A 17046-nucleotide genomic window follows, 5' to 3' on the forward strand; every position below is an offset into this window, starting at 1 on the left:
GGGGCGGTGTCAACTAAGAAAGGAAGGGGAAAAACCCTCGGATTTGGCTGCAAGAACAAACATTAGGGGCCGGGGATATAACTCAGTAGCAAGGGTGTGGCCCTAAGTTTGATTTCTGGTACCAAGAAAGAAAAAAGAAACAAACATTGCAGAGGTATACCAATTGTACAGAAATCTGACTTCCAATAATTAGATGCACCAGTAGTAAGCATTTTATTTTATTATACTGTAATGCACACTGACTATACCAAGTACCTATTCTGAAATATCACAATTGGTAAAGACATCTAGTAAAGTGATCCATCCCTCACCCCACAACATATTACAGTTATTATTTTTAGCACTTATAAACCAAACATGATAATTATTTTGTATGCCTCTCATTTTATTTATTCAAGATAAATATTATTCACATTTTTCACAGGCTGAAAGTAAGGCTTAAGGAAGGAAAATGCGTAAGGCACTGCAACTAGCTAAGAAGCAGAACAGGACTCAAACCTAACAAATTCATTCCACTCTTACCTAACATCAGTGTGATGGGGTAAACAATACCATACCCTAAAACCCATCCTCTTTTGCTTCTAATATACCTCTAAAGTTTGACAACGAAGTGTGGCACTTGAATTTATCCCCTCCATTAAAGTGAAGAGCAGATATTTTAAATTTTAAAAAGTAAAAATTTGAATGACATACTATCAAACTCAAAGTCACAAATCTACACTGTAAAAACACTGTATAAGATATATGTAAAACAAACTTTGAGACCATAAATTTATAACTCAGAACACAAACAGCTCTGTGAAACCAATTGTACACTGATGCACTTAGGGCAATAAACATTTTTCCAGTATTTATTGGCTATGCACAGAGAAGAGCTTGAATCAGCAAAGATATCCTGGAGTCACAGAATCCTGTCACACCACAAAAACCAAATCAATGGTTAAAACTCAATCTTGAGACACATTTTAATTTAAGACAATATTCAACTAGTGTTTATGTATGCAAAGACATACAACATAAAGGACCGGGGATTTAGCTCAGTGGTGCTGCCACCTGCCTTGCAAGAGCAAGGTCCTGAGTTCAATCCCCAGTACCAAAACATTAGAAATACAACATAATACAATCTAGAGAAAATCTCAATCACTTACTTACTTGATTTTGCAGTAAGACAAAATTAGCAGACCTTTCTTTCCATCTATAACAGTTACAAGATGACCAAGTGAATGTTCACACAGAAATGTTTTGCTAAATTTATTCTACAGAAGCTTACCTTAATTAACGTGGAAACAGGAGTAACATATAAATTATATGACTGCCCGTGATCCACTCACCAAGGGTTTTTGACAGCCTTTTCTACCATCTACTCCCTGTCAATCTTGCCTCACAACACCATGATTTTGAGATGTTAAACACTTTTTTGAGTTATCCAGCTCAAAGAAGAAGAAATGGTACCAACCTCAAAAAATACCAATGAGGTACATTCAAATAATCTTAAGCATATGTGATTCAAATACATTATTCAACACCCCTCTTGATTATTTTCTATAGTAATCTTCTGGAAAAGCACGCAAGTAGAAAACCCTACTGCTTAAAAAGTGAGTTATATCTCAATCCCCGGTACCAAAAAAAAAAAAAAAGAGTTGTATCTTTTAGACAGATACAAATCATAAAATAGTGAGTTAAGCAGCACTTTTTTTCAACACTGCACTATAAATTACGATTCTCACATGCAGAAGATCTAGGAAGACTGAATTCTAAAACAAAAACCTGCTTTAGAAACGTCACATGAAAAATAAACAGCAAAGGTGAAGCCTCATTCTCCAGGACATAGGTGGGTGTCTATTCTTCTGGCTTACCCAGGCCACACAGTGAAGAATTGTCTTGGGCTACATATAAAATATATAATTAACAAGTGTAAGAAACAAAACATCCTTTTTTATATTACATTTAAAAAGGAAGGCAAGGGCCGGGGATTTAGCTCAGTGGTTCCGCCACCTGCCTCACAAGCGCAAGGTCGTGAGTTCAATCCCTGGTACCAAAATAAATTAATTAATTAATTTTTTTAAAGGGAGGCAACATAAACATAAAACTAGCAGGATACTTGACCTTGTTTTTGTCAAACTGATGCATCAATGTCTGGTTCAATGGAAGTGGTTTAATAATTAAAACTTAACACTGCTAGGGCCGAGGATTTAGCTCAGTGGTGCTGCTGCCTGCCCTGCAAGTGCAAGGACCCCGAGTTCGATCCCCAGTATCAAAAAAAAAAAAAAAAACCCAAAAAACTTAACACTGCTTTATAACAATAAAAGCCTGTCTTCACAGATATATATGTCCCAGTAGGTTGAAATGCCATCATGGTAATCACAGCATTTTACCTGCCATGCAGCACAGAAGCATGTGTTATCTGACACAGGCGGGTTTCAATTCAACTGTGAGTGGCAGGTGCAAGAGGCAACTGGGCCCTCTCCTACAGAGCATTTTGATGTCACCTATGCAGTACATGCTCAAGCACAGTCTTGAAAAATATCACACACACAAAAAAAATCACGTAGTAAATGTTAAAAGTCTACAATCTTGTGTGGCCACATTACTAATTATCCAGGGTCTCATGCAGATTCACAGTCAGCAAGTTTAAATCCAGGGACTTAGACTAGACTTTACAAAAGCTAGTGGTTACCTTGGAGACTACTTATCACTAAATCAGGTAAGAGCAACCAGAAAGCATCTCTCAATTCTGACTGTATTCTATCCACACCTTATCAGCCTGGGCACATAGGCTTCATCTTCACAAAATTCCTATGTGGTAAACAGTAAACATTAATCTCATTTTACAGAGAGGACTAAAAGGCTAAATCATTTTGCTAAATGAAGAAATCTGTGGTAGACAGAATAATACCTCCCCCTAAAATGCCTGCATCCTAATCCCAAGAATGTGTAAAAAATGTTTTATTATCTATCAAGGGGAAATTTTCTTTTTTTTCCATACTACGTATTGAACTCAGGACCTCATGCATGCTAGGTGAGTGCTCTGATGCTGAGTTACACTCCAACACCTTATTTTTTAGACAGTATCTCACCAAATTGCCCAGGCTGACCTCGAAACATGCAATCCTCAAGGACCCAAGTTCAAGTCCCGGTACAAAAAACAATAATAATAATAAAATGGAGAGATTACTCTGGATTATATGGGTGCACCCAATGTAAACACAAAGGTCCCTATTCTCTTGAAGCAGTCCTCAGAGATAAGAGACTACTGGCACTGAAGAGACAGACCATGAGAAAAGTAATGTGTTCAGCCTCTGGAAAGCTAGGAAAGAAAAGAAAATCAATTCTCCCCCTGGAACATAAAGAAGGAACATACCCAGTAAGATCTATGCAGGATTTCTAACCTCCAAAACTGTAAAAGAACAGCAACTAAACGTGTTGCTATTTAGCAGCAACTAAATCTGTAACAATTTGTTGCAGCAATAGAAAATGAATAGAGTCTAATTAGGTCACCACTCTTAAAAAGTGAATCTAAGTTATTGTGTAGCTAAAAGTAAATTTTAGTAATGATGTTTATAAAAACATCTGTCCTATCAGTGCCTCAAAATTCAACTTGTATACGCCTACATAGTAATTTCTTGACTCCTAAAAAACTAAAGGTAATTAATCCTAAATTTAAAATTTCATAATCTTTAAAAATATTACACAAACTTAACCGCTCAGCATAAAGGAAGACTGAAGTATCCTAAATTAGTTAACTTTCTCAAATAACTTTATACTTTCCAAAACATGTTATGAAAATCTAATAACTCTAATTCTACTTCCCTTGCCCTTTTAAATAATAGAGAACATTTTATAATCTTGATAACTCAAGGCTTCCATTTTAATGTAATAAATACTAAGCAATAATTGATGTGTGTCTGCTTTTCTGAAGTGCTGCTTTTTCTTTCAGTGTGTGATTCCATCTCTCACTATGCCTGTTTCAAAATTCTCTTTCAATACACACAAATACACACCACTCACAGAAAGAATTGATACCTTCTAAATCTCTGCGAACTAAGAAAACTAGATATCCAAGTAAAGGTAAATGTTAGTCAGAGAATAGCATTAATAAGAACCCCAAAGTTTTGGGGTTAATTCTAGCTTTGTCACTTACTAGCTAGGGACATGAAATTACATGATCTGAACCTTTATTTTTTTTAATCTGTAAAACAGAAATATACATATGTATCTCTCAAAAAATTTTTGGAAATTAAATTTTAAAATGTAAAAAAAAGGCTGACTGCCAGGGATTTAGCTCAGTGGTTTCGTCACCTGCTGTGCAAGCGCAAGGACCTGAGTTCGATCCAGGTACCAAAAAAAAAAAAAAACACAACAGGCTGACACATTAATCATTAAACACTAGAAAAGCCAGCAAAAATAATGACAATAGCGTAATGAACAGTGGTTATATGGTATTTTAATATTTGAAAATTGATGAGTTTGAGAAAAATGAGACGTTATGTAGCAATAAAAATGAATTTAGAAATTATAAAAAACAGAAATGTGTTAGTTATCAAAGAACATGAAGATCATTAAGTATTACCTGACAAACTCATGTCAAAGCATCTGTTTTTGCACAAATGAATATGTAATTTTCAGACTCTGTATAATCCCTTAAATAAAATCTTTTCACAATACTCTGAACACATCCACTCCTACTATCAATACCGAAAGATTACAACTGGAATTCTTTTCAACTGGGAGGAAAAAAGCTTGTATATATAGAAAAATTATAATCAAAGAGGGGAAATGGAATAAAAGAACTAAGTCCAAAAAAGTAAATAGAAAATATTTCAAATAGACAAAGTAAACTTAATTGGAGAGACACCACCCAGACTATAGCAGTGCTTTAGGCTAGATAATCTTATGTATTTGCACTTGGCAGAAGAGTTGGGATCTAAATCCACAGAGCCAAGTGAACGTTGAAATTTTTTCTAACTACATGGGCTATAGTACTTCAACTAAAATATGTCAACATATCCTGAGGATTTGTTTTTAAAATGTAAACTCTTCAAACCCTGGTATCATTTTCTTATAATTTATGATACTTTCAAGTCAGCAAAGGTTTTCTCAAAAGAATAAAATTCATTATAGTTCATTTTTATATCTTTTCATTGCTGTACTACGGATTGAAACCAACAGCTACCACTGGACTTCATCCCCAGCCCCTTTTCAGGTTTTAATTTTCAGATAGGGTATTACCAAGTTGCCCAAGCTAGCCTTAAACTTTTGATACTATCTTGGACTCCAGAAAGGTAAGATTACAGGAATGCCACTAACACATGAGGCCATTTTAATGTACTTCTATGTGATTTCTTCTAATTTTTAAGAAAGCAGGGCCCGGGCTTTAGCTCAGTGGTTTTCCCGCCTGCTGCGCAAGCACAAGGACCCAAGTTCAATCCCGGTACCAAAAAAAAAAAAAAGAGAGAGAGAGACCAGGGTGAATTTACATGAGAATACTTAGTATTATGATGTAAGTAAATTCTAACTTTAAAATTGTTCTCTTTCAATAAGGAAGCAATCACAAGGATTCCTAAATTACACTCACCAGTCAAAATATCATTAAATGGTAAAAACTTTATTACTCACATATAACTAGTAAGGAGGGAGCATGGTTCAGTTTACTAAATGGAATACTGACTCTGTGATCAGTTTAATGTGTACCTATGGGCAAATCACTCGACATCTTTGCATCTGCTTCTTCCATAAAAAGGGAAAAATGCTTTTGACCTGCCTCAAAGGGATGTTATGAGAAATAAGTAATGATTATAAAACTTTGAATACATAATGTGGCCATTTAAGAATGAAACATTATATAGCTGTAGTGTTAATCCCTGAGCATCTGCAGGGGTGACTATCTACAGCAGTCTGTCCCAAAAGCAACCTTTCAATGAACACCACTAGGTATCCCAAGAACAACCCCCACTAATCCTCTCAAATAACCTTTTAGGAGCTATCTCATACAATTAGGTTTCATTAACAATAACTGAAAAAGTAATGTATAGGGCTAAGAGAGGCTTCATACATAAGACTATTTAAAACCTAGTATTACTAGGCATTCAAATAAATTCACAGTATTACTGAATGTCCACTGAATGCTAAACACTACTCCAAGTGAGGCCTCCAGAGATATATCTGCCAAAACTTAAAAAACCATAGTGGTAGGGACGAGAAAAAAAAGTGAAAACAGAAGGAAAACATGGAAGCAAAGCTTCTGTACATAGTGAGTGGAGGGGGCTTGAGGAGGGGAATGGGATAAAATAAAATTTATTAAAAAAAAAAAAAAAAAACGTAGTGGTGAACTACATTGGTAAGTAAGGAAAATGACATGCTGAATGCAAACAAAATCTTGCTAAAGCCATCAAAAAGAAATGACATAGATCTGTACATACTAATATTGAGGTTTAAAAAATTACAAACCATGTGTACAGTATGAGCCCATTTTCATAAAGCCAAACATATACTCACTTGTAAGTTTGTATATGTGAAGAAAAGGGTATGGGGCTGGGGATTTAACTCAGTGGCACTGCATCTGCCTCCCAAGTGCAAGGTCCTGAGTTCGATCCCCAGTACCAGAAAAAAAAAAAAAAGAAAGAAAGAAAAAGATAAAGGTATGAAGATTATACTCCAAGCCTGAATGGGGGGGGGGGGTAATAAGACTTACTAATGTTATATTGTAATGTTTAAATACTTAGAGCATATTTTCATTACTTTATAATAAAAGCTTCTTTAATTTTGTTAAGAGAAATAGTTTAGAAAAATATTTCTCAAGTTGGGGAAAGGCAAAAAAAAACAGGTGACTGTGTCAAAAGCCCTCTGATTTGCCTTTCTTTAAAAGAAAAATTCCTATTTCGGAGGCTGTAGCAGGAGGACTGCTTGAGCCCAGGAGTTCTGGGCCATCCTGGGAAACATTTATAATGGCAAAAACCCCATCTCAACAAAAGAAACAAAAAAAACACTGAACAATATTCAAATAAAAAATAGAAACAGGGGCCAGAGGTGTGCTTGCCTAGCATGCCCAAAGCTCTGGACTGGATCGTCTGCACCAACTGTGTAGGTGGGTCTTTTGTTAAGGTGAGGTATCCTCATCAAAATTGAAAATTCAAAAAGCTAATTTTAAAAAACTCTCAAATAAGCATAAAAAGCAAAGTTGCCTAGCTTTTCAACTTTTAAGAGCAGTAATGGCTTCTCTCCCTTCAGGCTAGCTCAGCTCTCCCCTTACTTTTCTCTCCAATAGACTCCAGGCTTGACAGGACACCAGCCCTGACTTGCCCCGCCCCCATGGCTCACCAGGCTAGATCAGCTTCAGGTGCCTGACTGCCACTTTAAAATGGTGATCAGCTCAGTCAAAAAAAATTTTGTCCCCCATCAGCAAAGCTTCTGGTGGATGCCTACCTAGAAAATAAATATTTCCAATGGTTCACTTTATTTAATAACAACCCTGTAGACTGGGAAGTAAAATTTGCTTTTTACTTGCTGGATAACATGGCAGCAAATGAGGAGACACAGTTAGTATTGTATTTACTAAAGGACATTTCTGCATAGGTAAGGACTGAGAAAGATGAGAAATGAGAGCAAAGAATTCTTGGAATAAATATGTCTTTTACATCCCACTACATATTCTGGTTTTTAAGGATTTCAAAAGAACAAAAGTAACAGGTTTTAACTTTAATCATAAAATTAAAACCCTTCCCCCAAATTCCAAATGAACTTTTAAGTTAAAAAGACTAGAATTACTTTTTTTTTGTTTTTTTGAGATAGTGTCTTGCTATGTAGTTCAGGCTAACCTTGAACTCTGTATACAGCTCAAGCTAGCCTCATACTCACAGCAATCCTCCTGCCTCAGCCTCTCGAGTGCTGGGTTTACAAGTGTGTGCCACCCAGCTTAGAATTACTTTTTAAATAGACTAAATTAACAAGAATTCACACATTCTTTCTATAAAATAGAAGCTACAATTATTAAGAACATATTATATAGTAAATCCTGTTATTACATTTAGTCACCAACAACCTCTTACGGTAAGAACTACAATTTCTCACTGTAGATGAGAACACCAATCTTCTCAGAAAGCTGAAGAAAATTGCACACAACTTGCTATGAAGGAGTTACAATTGTTGTAGATGCCAAGCAGTCTTAAACAATCTTCATTCTACCAGCTTATTAAAGAAGTGATAGGCTTCTCTCAGTATATACAGCTGTCACATTCTGACCAACTCAGAACCATGCCACAATGTAAAGCATTCTAAGTATATTATTCATCAGTACTTACACAACCTTATAGAGTAGCCATTATTATCCCCACTGTGCAAAAAACTAAAACTAATATTTTCTTTCATTTCAAAAATAACTTTATCCAAACTTTGGCAGCCAAGTAAAGAGACAAGACTGGAAACAAGACCTCTCTTTCCTAGCCATATGCTCTTAATCACTAAACAACACTGTTTACAGTAAATGCCCCAGGGCTGGGGATTTAGTTCAGCGGTTCTGTCACCTGCCTTCCAAGTTCAAGGTCCCGAGTTCGATCCCCCATAACCCCCCCCAAAAAAACCATACAATAAGTCCCCCACTTAAGAACAAGTTCCATTCTGGAAAAACATAAGCCAGATTCGTTCATAAGTCCAACAAAGTGAGTCTTTGACACAAATATATAATATAAAGCATAAAAAAAAAAAATCAAACACATACACCAAAATACCGTTAACAGACCTTTTACTTCCACGATTTGTTTACCCCTATGAATACAAGGTCCATTCATATCTGTGAAAGTTCACAACTCAAATGTAAGTCAGGGACTTACTATATTAGAAACTTCCACTAAATAAAAAAATTTTACAAACATATTAAAATATAATTTTTAGTATAAGCTTAAAATAAACTTTTAATTTAAATATCTTGAACTCAGAGAGTTTGTTTCTGTTTTTTGCTGTGCTGGGGATTGAACCCAGGGCCTTCACTAAAGTATATCCCCCAGTACCTTTTTTGTTGCTGTTGTTTTTTGGAGACAGGGTCTCACTAAATTATCCAGACTGGGTGTGAACTGGTGATCCTCCTGCCAAGTAACTAGATTAGAGGATTGTGTTATGCCATCACACACTGTTAATAATTTTTTAAAATGTCTATTACTTTCATAGACACTTGCCAAAATACAAAACACCTAAAGTTAAATAGTACTCAAAAGGTTATAACATGTGCTTGCTTCGGCAACACATATATTAAAAGGTTATAACACAGGTAGTATTAACTGAAAACTGAAAGATCCACTCCTAAGAATCAAAAGGTTTTTTTTCAAAAGTTCATACAGCCCGGGGATTTAGCTCAGTGGCAGCACTCCTGCCTCGTAAGTACAAGGTCCTGAGTTTGGATCCCCGGTACCAAAAAAACCAAAAATAAAGTTCATATAAAAGCTTATACACAAATTCTCATAGAAATCATTATTCATAATGGGCAAAACATAGAAATAACCAACATGTCCATCAAATAATAGATACTTTAGCAAAATGTAGTGTGTCTATAAAATGAAGTATTACTCAGAAACAAAAAGAAAGTGCTATACTGACATATGAAACAAAATTGATAAACCCTGAAAACACTGCAAAGTCAGAAGTCACACACAATAGGCCACATACTGTGTGATTCCACTGACAGGAAATATCCAGAATAGACAAATCCTTAGAATCAGACAGGAGATTTATGATTGCCAGTGGAAGTACAGAAAGGAGAACGGGGATGTCTGTTAATGGATAAGGGGTTTCTTGGGGAATAAAAATATTCTGGAGTTAGAAGGTAGTGATAGATTCACAACCTGGTAACGATACTTAAAAAAGTAATGAGTTGAACAGTTTAAAAGGCTAAATTTTGTGCTGTGAATTATATCTTTTTCAAATTGAAAAACAATTGGCAAGACTGCTCAGCCTGACATTCACTCCTCACCAATAAGAGAAGGCTTAAAAGTTGGTAAGACTGTCTTGGTTGTACTCAGTTTCAAGAACCCAACCCAACTAAATCACCCCAAGATTTAAGATGGGGTAGTGATGTCTCAGGAGGCTTTTCATCTGTAAACAGCAGCAAGTAGAACATTTCTCAGGAAACTGATCTGACAGTCTGGGACTGATCTGCCTTAATTCTATTCTTGCTCCCCTGGAGTCATTCACCAGATAGCAGTTGCTGATCTGTTTTGAAAATGTGGCCAGGTATGGTGGCACACATCTGTAATCCCAGCACTTAAAAGAGTATGAAGCAGGATCGCTATCTGTGAGTTTGAGGCCAGGCTGGGGTACAAAGTTGAGTTCAAGATCGGCCTAAGGGCTGGGGATTTAGCTCAGTGGTTCCACCGCCTGCCTCACAAGCACAAGGAACTGAGTTCGATCCCCAGTACCAAAAAAAAGAAAAAGATCAGCCTGAACTACATAGTGGGACTACAAGAAAGAAAATGTGTATCAGATCAATTCACTCTCTGCTGAAGATTCTGAGGTTTCCTAACTATATTAATCCACTTCCTTTTACTATAATGAAATACCCGAGACTGAGTTAGTAAAGAAAAGAGGTTTTTTACCTCACGTGTTCAGTCTTTGGTGAGAGCCTAATGACTGATGGTTATACTGGCAGGACCCTGTGCAACAGGTAGAGAACCAAGAAAAACCAGTCCTGCTTTTTTTAACAACCCTCTACTGAGAACTCAAGGTCCCATCAGAACTACCTTCTCTCTTCCAAGGGCAGTACACCCAACACCTTCCACCATGCTACACCTTTTTCTTGCAGCTCTGAGGACTGAATCAAGGGCCTCACACATGCACTCTAGCACTGAGCTATATCCCCATCCCAGGCTCTCTTTGTTAAAGGTCCTACCATCTGCTAACACTGCCATACTGGAGAACAAGCTTCTCACACATGGACCCTTAGGGGACACGCTAAAACCATATCCAGATCATAGTGTTAACACATTCAAATTTTATTCAAATTCTTACCATGACCCACAAGGCCTTACACTGCACTGGGCCCTTGTAACCATTTCTAGTCTTGTTTTCTACTCTTAACAGCTCTAACAACCTTATTCCTGTTCCCTGAATAGGCCAAACTCAAACATGCCAAACACATTCACCTTGGGACCTTTGCATTTGTTTCCTCTGCCTGGAACACTCACTCTTCTTCTAGAAACTGAATCACTCACTGTATCACTTTTTTCATATCCTACTTAAACGCCATCTGCTCAAGTAAGCCCGCCAGTACCAGTGAATGTAAAATAACATCCTGTCTCTAACCTCTTACTCTGATTCTGGTTTCTCTTCAAAGCACTTATGAGATTTTCTTCATAGTACCTTTCTACTGTAATAGAAGGAAACCTCCATGAGGGTAAAAACTCATTTTGTTCACTGCTGCATCCTCAATACCCAGAACCATGCCTAGCATAAAGAAGTTTCACAATCTGTTCAATGACTGAATTTACTGGCTAAATTGGCAAAAACACATGCTTCAGTCAAATATGTACTCATGTACCGTATTTTTAAAATTACAAGCAAGAAAGCCAGGCATGGTAGTGCATGCCTGCAATCCTGGCAGGAGGACTGCCATGAGTTCAAGGCCAGGCTGGGCTATATATATAGTGAGATCAAGGCCAGTCTGAACTACATAGCAAGACCCTGTCTCAAAACAAAATAAAAACAAAAACAGGCAAGATATTGGCAATTTGGACAGAAAATAAAGTCAGGATTCTACAAAATTACCTATTTGTCAACAAACTGCAAATTAGTAACAAAATACCTTTGTCACATTATAGTTTTTGGGGTTTTTTTTGCTACGAAGATCGAACTCAGGACCTTGCACTTGCCAGGCAGGCACAGTGCTATTGAGCTACATTCCCCAGCCCTGTCATATTATAGTTCTTAAATCCCTTCTACTATAAATAGGCATAAACTATGAGGCTAACATTCACATCAGATTATCCAAGTCTCTGACTTCATCCTACCTGCTTCGTTAATCTTGAATCTGGACCTCCTACACATTTGCTTACTCAAAATCCTATTCATTTTTACTACAAAAACAACAGGCCTCAAATAACATCTATATAGTTATCAAAGAAAGAAGCCTCCAGCTTCCTTCTCCTCAAAGGTGTCAGAAAACTGAATTCCACTTCCTGAATGCCTCATCTACCCACTCCATTTTCACTGTATTAGTTCAGTCCCCTATTTCTCTCCTTATCTGGCATCTCCAGACCTTCCATTCAGATCACCCTTATGATATATTCATACAATACTACCAAGGTGAGCTCCATAATGCAAATCCACCATTTCTGCCCCTTCTTAAAACCTCTCAGTGGTTTCATGTGGCTCTTAACAAAATTTTCAGGCTGCAAGTACAGCTCAGTAGTAGGGTGCTCAGCTGAGCACCTAGCATGCATGAGGCTCTGGGTTAGACCCCTTGCACTACAAAGGAAAGAAAATTTTCAGGTTCTTTGCTCTGCTTCATCTCTCGTCGCTGCTTTTCCATTCCCAGCCCAAACGTATCATACTTCAGGTTAACTCAGCCATGGCAAACTTAGCCTGTTTTGTTCTTTTATTGTCCAATATGCTGCTCCCCTACTATCTGAAACACTTTTCTCCCTTTCTTTCCTAGCAGAGGTAGTAACACTCAGATATCAATACCAAAAAATTTTCTATGGCTCTTTGACTTAAGATATCCTTTTCAGTCCTCCCATAGTACTTACCACAATACTCTCATAATACAATATACTGTAGGTTTTACTTTTATTTTTCTCTCTCTTCTACTTGTGAGCTCCCTGACAGCAAGTCAAAGAGCTTATTCATCTTCATTCCATACTGCCTGTTACATAGAAGGGGCTGTTAATGATTTATGAAAGAAAGGTGAGGCAGAATTAAGAGAGCAAAGGAAGAAAAGAAGAAAGAAGTGAGAGGATAAAGAGGGAGAGAACATGCACACACATATGGGGCATGAAAAAAGGGGCATTTGTAATCAATCCATTATTTTCACATATAAGCAAGTAAAGAGATGATAATATATATGGAAAAACTATACAGTCTACATACAACCATCTACATCACTCATTCCATAACAATTCAAATGTCTAGTCCACCCAGCCCATTAGAAAATTTTGTTTTGTTTTGAGACAGTGTCTCACTATGTATTCAGGCTAGCCTTCAACTCAATAGCCCAACCTGGCCTCAAAGTCACAATGATTCTCCTGCTTCAGTCTCCCAAGTGCTGAGATTACAGATGTGTGCCATCACGCGTGGATTTCATTTAAAAAATTAACTGCAATGTAAACTTAGGTCAGTACAGTTTTATTTTTAAAAAGGTAGGAAATGAATCTGACGTAGTAGTTCTTGGAATTATTTATAAACTTTAATAATCTATCATTTTCTGAAAATGTGCTATTATTGATGTGAAAAGTCTACCAGAAGTATGAAACATAAATCCAACAGAACACCAACATCATGATTTTCAATAAGGCACACATTGCTTTTCGGTTACAAGTCACAGTTCTCAAAAACATACGCTGCGGGGGCCGGAGATTTAGCTCAGTGGTTCCAGTGCCTGCCTCGCAAGCGCAAGGTCCCAAGTTCGATCCCCGGTACCAAAAAAAGAAAACATACTCTGCGAATATACAAGATGGAGTACACTAGCTAGTATGTGGCTTTATATAAATTTTTGAAGATAGTACTACAAGGAAATTGCTGTTAAAACATTAACACTTAAAATGGCAAATACATTTTACTTGGGGGTTTTAAGGCAAGAAGCAAAAAAGCATTATGAAATACTCTTTCAATTACCTCAATACACTGTCCCTTACAAATTTTAAAGTGCTCTTGTCACTAACAGGACAGCCAATTCAAACTTAAAATTCTGCTTCAAAGAAGAAACTTGGTAATATCTAATAAATGGCATAAATCCTTTTACAGCTCAATTATTACACTACAGAAAGTGAAAATACACACAAAATTTAAACTCAATAAAATCAACGCTAAATAAGTTTCGAGTTGTAATTTTTGCTAAAGCAAAAAAAAGAAAGGCCTACTAAATTAAGCTATTAGTTTTTGGTAAAGACATACTACACTTAGAAAAAAGTTCTTTATGAAGTTGGAAATTTGTTTTAATTACTCTTCCCTGTTAACATTACTAATTGCAAGTAACTTCTTTTTCAAAAAGCAGTAGGAAGAAATGCTGAGTGCTTCAAATTAGCTCTAAATTGATATCAAAAAATCTGCATTTGCCTAATACTTTGAAATTTTTAAGACTAAAGTTTCCAACATATTTTCATTTAAAGGAAAAAGATTTTATTGCAAAACACCTTCAACTACATCTCTTTTAGCCAAACATTTACAGGGCACCTAAGATGTACTAAGTATTACAATAGGAACTGTGACAGATTACATTTATTCCAAATGTTTATTCAGCTTCTAAACTTGTTATGTATTAAACTTTACTTAAATCTCACCCAACACCAAGACACTGCTTTACACGGGTCACAAGGAGTTGTAGCTAGCATTTATGACTAACAAAAGGGATTCATTTCTGAAATATTACTAATTATGTTTTCAAGCACACGAACATGAGATAGGAATTCTGCAGATAAAGTGTTTCAGGCAATCTAAAGTGCCCCATACTCAAAAAGAAAAAAACATTTAAAACACCAGGCCACATTACTTAGTAAATATTTAAGCAGCCATAGGCTTTTATTTTCTTCTATAAGCACAAGCATTACGAATTTTAATCTAAAATATTGTAAAAGCCTTCACTGTGAACCGAAATGTATTTTTGTTTAGAAAAAATAGTTCAAAGGAACTGTCAAAAGCAGACGACATTTGCATTCTAACATACTGTTCCACTTCTATACGTATAAACTCACTCTACCCTTTTCAAGCACTGCTGAATTTGTAATGGATAAAAATCTGCTAGGGTCTCAGTTCCACCAGTTAAATCTAAATATTACAGATATCCAAGGCTTTTTATCTTAAAAGCATCTTTAAAAAAAGCATTTACATATTCACTAAAGTGAAAAACACTTCGTGTTTTTATTGCTATAATTTCTTCCACCACTTAAGCAAACTGTACTTTTTAGACACTATCCTCCATTTAGTTAACATGTTTTCTAAGAACCTGGTCATCAGAGTTCCACACAACACAAAACCGAGCAAATTACAATTTGTAGATCAATAAAGGAAAATAAATCATATAACCCTAGATCCTTGAAAATATAAAAACTGCTATCTCTGAAGTGCGTGGAAATCACCAAAATCTCTTTTAAAATCTTTCAAATAATATTACTTTTCTATCTAAAAGGTTTTCTGTTAAAAATTCACCGTACTGTTCACCAAATAAAATGAGATTTTCTTCCATCAGTGTAACCGATAGTACCACAATACCGTTCAGTTTCCTGAGTCAGGTTACTTGACCTGTTTCTTTTTATTTTACATTCTAAAAACACTTTAATTCACATAATCACTCCGATCGTCCCCTCCAAAAGAAGGCAGTGTATGGGAAAACCATCTTCCATGAGATTTCTTCAAACTGATTGTAACTCCACAGCAAAGCCCTGAATATTCACACCAGCTGGCCCCCGTTTCCGGGGAAGGACTGGGCACCGAGCCACCACACACACCTTCCTTTGCAAACTCGGAGGCCCCACAACCACAGCAGCCAAGGCCCCTACTTCCTGAATCCCATGACCCCAGAGGTTCCCTTTCTGTAAGCAAGCCTACCTTCATGGTGACTCTGGGGCCGCGATTCTCTCAAAAACGCCGGATTCACCTGCACCTGGAGGAGAAACAAAGACACTCCGTGAGCACCACCTGCACAGTCGGGGGCGGCGGAGCCACCGAAGAAAGCTCGGTGCGGGGCGTCAGTCACCCGCAGCACGCTCGGGCCGCTGGACCGTGCCATCACCGCGCACCCACCACCCACACGGCCCGCAGCATCCCGTCCCCATTGTCGCGACCCGACAGAGTTTCCAGTTTCTGACGATGACGCCATTTCTGTCAGAACAAACTCACAACAACCCGGGGTCCGGTGCAGGCCTGTACGCCAAGCGCCGCCGTCCGCCCCCACGGGCCGCACAGCGCCGCGTCGTTGGAGCTCGGTGGGGCCTCGGCGGCGGGACAGCCTCCAGCGCCTCTCCCCGCGTCCACCCGAAGCGGAGACCGACAAGTGGGAGCCGGGCCTGGGAGGCGGCCGGCCCCCACCCACCCCGTGCCCCCGCGCCTAGTGCGCGGCTGATTCGGGCCCAGCACCGAGAAGAGTGTCCCGGGAGGCCGCAGCCCGGGATCTAAGCACCGGTCGTAGCCCCGCGGCCATCTGCCCTGCTCCCCGGCCGGGCCCGAGGTCGCCCGGAGAAGACCGCGCCAGCCCCAGAAAATGCCCTACCTTCCGCGGCGATGAGGTCCAAGCCCGGCCCGTCCAGAGTCTCCGCTCCTCCTCCCCCACACACACCAGCAGGCCCGGGGGAGAGATGGGGGAGAAGGGCGGCAGGTCCAGCGGCGGCCGAAGCTGAGGCTCCGGCTCCTCCTCCTCCCGCGGCGGCGGCTGGTACCTTTGTTTGGCGGTCGCTCGGGCTCCTTCGCTGGGGGGAGGGGGACGACGAAAAATCCCTCCCGGACTGGAGGTCCGGGCCCCCGGCTGCGCTGCCCTCCAGAGGACGGCGGCGACGGACCCTCTGCGGCTGCCTCTGGGCAAAGGTCCAGTCGGTGCTCGTGGCGGCAAGAAGCTGAGGCTCGAGAGTCTCCCTCCGCTCCGGCGCCCGAGCTCCTCACTCCGGACTCGACTGACGGGCAAACATCGCTTCCCCCCCTCCCCGCTCCCCCCTTCCCTCTTTCTCCCCTCCCCTAGCTTCTTTTCCCCTCCCCTAGCTCGTTCCCGGATGGCCTCTTAGACGACCTCGGATTGGCTAGGGTTCGCTAGAGCCAGCCTATGCCCTGTTCCTATTGGCCCCCGGGATACAAACAACGACGCCATTTTCCCACCAGTTCTATGGAAACAGAAAGTTACTTCCCGAAGCTTCCTGGGAAATG

The 17046-nt window shown here is 38.9% G+C and overlaps 1 protein-coding gene across 4 annotated transcripts in view; it reads right to left on the bottom strand.

Moving 5' to 3' along the window:
* Positions 1 to 16843, bottom strand: part of Arid4b (AT-rich interaction domain 4B) — a 138245-nt gene extending 121402 nt beyond the window's left edge. For 3 of the 4 annotated variants that reach the window (XR_002398253.2, XM_004854627.4, XM_004854626.4), the window contains exons 1-2: positions 16403 to 16842; positions 15742 to 15796 (exon numbers count right to left, since the gene is read on the bottom strand). Coding sequence is in view for 3 of the 4 variants with exons in the window: in XM_004854627.4 (XP_004854684.1) it covers positions 15742 to 15747 (6 nt within the window). In the remaining variant the exon portion in view is untranslated. Of the gene's footprint in view, positions 1 to 15741; positions 15797 to 16402 lie in introns of all 4 variants that reach the window. The other variant, XM_021266390.2, reaches the window with a different exon arrangement.
* Positions 16844 to 17046: the final 203 nt, after the last annotated feature.

This window comes from Heterocephalus glaber, unplaced genomic scaffold, assembly GCF_053883595.1.
Source record: "Heterocephalus glaber isolate CG9 unplaced genomic scaffold, H.glaber_assembly_v1.0 deba00001472, whole genome shotgun sequence".
Lineage (NCBI taxonomy): Eukaryota > Metazoa > Chordata > Mammalia > Rodentia > Bathyergidae > Heterocephalus > Heterocephalus glaber.